General features: G+C 53.1%; 1 protein-coding gene across 1 annotated transcript; it reads left to right on the plus strand.

Moving 5' to 3' along the window:
• Window positions 1-177: 177 nt before the first annotated feature.
• On the plus strand, window positions 178-1,888 carry SST (somatostatin). The gene is made up of 2 exons (XM_006022416.3): window positions 178-321; window positions 1,676-1,888. Exons 1-2 carry the CDS (start codon window positions 178-180, stop codon window positions 1,886-1,888), a joined length of 357 nt encoding a protein of 118 aa, XP_006022478.1.
• Window positions 1,889-3,637: the final 1,749 nt, after the last annotated feature.

Consider the following 3,637-nt stretch of genomic DNA (forward strand, 5'->3'; position numbering starts at 1 on the left):
TCCTCTCCGCGCGCCGGCACGGCCGGCAGAGGGGGCCTCCTGGGCCCTGACGTCAAGGCGGGGAAGAAGGGTTTAAAAGGGGCCGGGGCGGGCAGGAGCCCCCAGAAGCCGCGGCGGAGACCCCAGCTGAGCGTGCCAAGCCTCCTCCCGGACCAGGCTCCCCCAGCAGCGCCCACCATGCTGTCCTGCCGGCTGCAGGGCGCCCTCGCCCTGCTCTCCATCGCGCTGGCGCTGAGCGGCGTCTCGGGGGCGCCCTCGGACCCGCGGCTCCGGCAGTTCCTGCAGAAGTCACTGGCTGCGGCAGCGGGGAAACAGGGGAGAGCCCCGGGCTGGCCGGGGGTGGGGGGGCCGGGGGGAGCCTGCCCAGCTCCCTCCCGGGGTACAGGTGCGCTCCCCCGGAGCAGCCAGCCCCCGGCGTCCCGTTCCCGTTGCAAGGGGGACGGAGCTTCCCTTAGCATCTCCCGTAGCATCCATCCCCCCGGCATCCCGTTCCCTTTGCAAGGAGGAAGGCGCTTCCCTTAGCATCCCCGGAGCATCCAACCCCTCGGCATCCCGTTCCCGTTGCAAGGGGGAAGGCACTTCCCTTACCATCCCCGGAGCATCCAACCCCCCGGTATCTCATTCCCCTTGCAAGGGGGACGGGACTTCCCCTAGCATCACCTGCAGCATCCATCCCCTCGGCATCCCGTTGCCTTTGCAAGGGGGAAGGAGCTTCCCTTAGCATCCCCGGAGCATCCATCCCTTCGGCATCCCGTTCCCGTTGCAAGGGGGACGGGACTTCCCCTAGCATCACCTGCAACATCCATCCCCTCGGCATCCCGTTGCCTTTGCAAGGGGGAAGGAGCTTCCCTTAGCATCCCTGGAGCATCCATCCCCTCGGCATCCTGTTCCCCTTGCAAGGGGGAAGGAGCTTCCCCTAGAGCATCCCTTGGGGCATGCATCCCCACTTTGCAAGGGGGAGGCAGGGCCGGGGGCACTGGGCAGACTGGGCACATGGGGCTGGACCAGACGAGGATGCTAACTGGGAGGATGGGGAGGTGTCCAGGGTGCTGGCGCTGTCCCGGGTGCTGAAGCGAAGCCCCCCTCTCCGAGAGGAGTCCGCCTCGGTGAGGAGAGCCCAGCCCAGAGCTGGGCACCGGGCAGTCCTAAGAGGAAGCAAAGCTTTTGCCTTGAAAAGGAAAAGGGGGCATCAATGCAGTAGTTGTGGGCCCTGGCATCCATGCATGTGCTTCGCAGAGTCTCTCTCCAGACTGTCCCGCGCTGGCGAGGTTAAATACAGCCGAGCTGTGAGTTGGTACCCGTGCAAGAACGAAGCAGATCCAGCCTGTATCCCCTTCACTGTATTGCCCAGGCAGATTAAAAGGGAAAGGGTGGGTTTGGTGAGATTTCTTATACATCTAGCAGATGTCTGTCCTTGTTGGGTCTGGATGTCGCTGGGCAGGTATCATTATTGGACAGCTCTGGGTTCCCTTTCTTGTTTGCAGTGAGGTTTGGTTTGTAGGCATCTCCGCTGGGGAGAGAGGAGCTGGGCAGGGGGCTGCGCTTTGGAGAGATGCGACAACTACTTTTTGATCCAGTAGCCATGGGTGTTTGCGAGGGACGGGCTGGGAGAAAACTGGTTCGAGGTAACAGCCATTTACGAGCTCCTTTCTCTCCCCCTCTCTCTTTTCCAAAGGAACTGGCTAAGTACTTCTTGGCAGAATTGCTCTCAGAGCCAAGCCAGACAGAAAATGAAGCCCTGGAGCCTGAGGACTTGTCCCGAGGAGCTGAACAGGATGAAGTGAGGCTGGAGCTGGAGCGATCTGCTAACTCCAACCCAGCCTTGGCACCCAGAGAACGCAAAGCAGGGTGCAAGAATTTCTTCTGGAAAACATTCACATCCTGTTAGCTGTAGATCCGAGCCGTTCCGCCCATCCATCCCGTCCCCAAGCCCTCAGACCCTGAGGGGAACCCTCATGACAGGACCAGAAGACTGTACATACCCAACATGCGGTGATGGTGAAATTAAAAACAAACAAAAAAAAACAAAACAAAAAAAATGGGAGTTTGATTTGGAGCTGTTTTAATAAAATTTTCTGTTTAGATTGTACATGATTTGCTTGAGTTGTGATTTCTGACTAGTTCTTTATGACATTCACTCTGCAGCTCTCTCAGATGTACTATTTTTAATTCTTTGTCGCAATAAAGTTTATGTTTCAAATGGTAAAGCTTGGAGTTTTTTGGTCACTGAGACAAAAAAATCACCTCTTTGAGACTGGCTTTGTCTTTGAGGGTATGAATAAAGCACTAGGAGGCAGGAAAAAGAACCCCGCCAGCGACGTATCAGAATCCGTCAGGTTACTGTCTATGAATGGTTGAGCTGAATGATTGTCGAGTCCACTGTCTACAAGGGTTGAGTACCATTTTATAGTTAGGTCCAAAAAAGGTCAACATTTCAGTCAATCTTTTGGTCTAGGGGATGGAGCTGAACATCAGGGATGTGTCTAAATTCCTCCACTGCTTTGAAAAGCACAACTTTAACATAGAAAAGCAAGGGGCTGCACTGAAGTGCTGACACGCCGTGAATGAGTCATACCCCTTTCCCCAAGGAAACCCTAAGAAAACCTTCGTATCAAACTAGGAGACATTTTATTTATTCGATATAATTAAACGACACTTCTGAAGTGTATTAGGAGAGCGTCAAATTGCTTCTATGGTGCTAGTTTTCACGTCCCTACAAAGCTAAGTGTTCGAACATGACAGCATCTGCTTCAGAACGAAGAGAAAAATACCCGAGTAGCAACTGGCAGAATCCATTAACTCATTAGTTGCAATCCCTTTTCTCAGTGCCCTAACACCACTGAACACAAAGCCAGGACTTTGTGATATACCAGCGGTAGGAAGGGGGGCCTTATTTGAACAGAAAGAAGACGGGGAATTCCCAGTGAGTCAGCTGTTCTAGCTTTATTGGTTTGTGAGACACTGAGCCAGAAGCCAGTGAGGAGTTCAGCACTTATTATTGAGTTTTCTGCACTTGAGAAGTGTATAATTTGGAGGCAAAGCTCCATAGAGGCATTTTGGACGCCCTTGCTTCTTTAAATAGACTGTTTGGATGGGTTGAATAGTAGCTGAGCTATGCCACATCCAAAAGCCAGCCTTCCCCATGGCTTTCCTCTTGGCATAATGCACAGAGGGGGTATCTCTCTAGCTCTCTTTCTCTATACCTGCAGGTGATAGCCCCAAAAGCCATATTCCACCCTGCCCGGCTCAAGAAGACCGATGGGATGTCATCAGTGAGGTGGAAAGGCAAATACAATCCCTTCCACCAGCAAGGCTGATACATGAAATGACTCCATACAGATTATATGGAAAGTTTGGAAGCTACGCTTGACTTGACCATTATAATCATCTTCCACAATTTCATTTTAAAGGCAAAGCAGAATGCCGTCTTAGAGACTAACTCCTTCACAGAGGCATGGCTTTTCATCCATTCCTAGCCGCTGATGAAGTCGGTTGTTGCTTTTGAAAGCTCCAACCTCTCTCTGCACCAATTAGTCTCCCAAGTGCCACCCTGCCCTGCCCTCTGCCTGACTTCAGACCAACATAGCATTAGCTAGCCACTTCTCCTATTAATCCAAACCTTGCTAAACCCCCCTGC

This window comes from Alligator sinensis, unplaced genomic scaffold, assembly GCF_000455745.1.
Source record: "Alligator sinensis unplaced genomic scaffold, ASM45574v1 scaffold301_1, whole genome shotgun sequence".
Classification (NCBI taxonomy): Eukaryota; Metazoa; Chordata; order Crocodylia; family Alligatoridae; genus Alligator; species Alligator sinensis.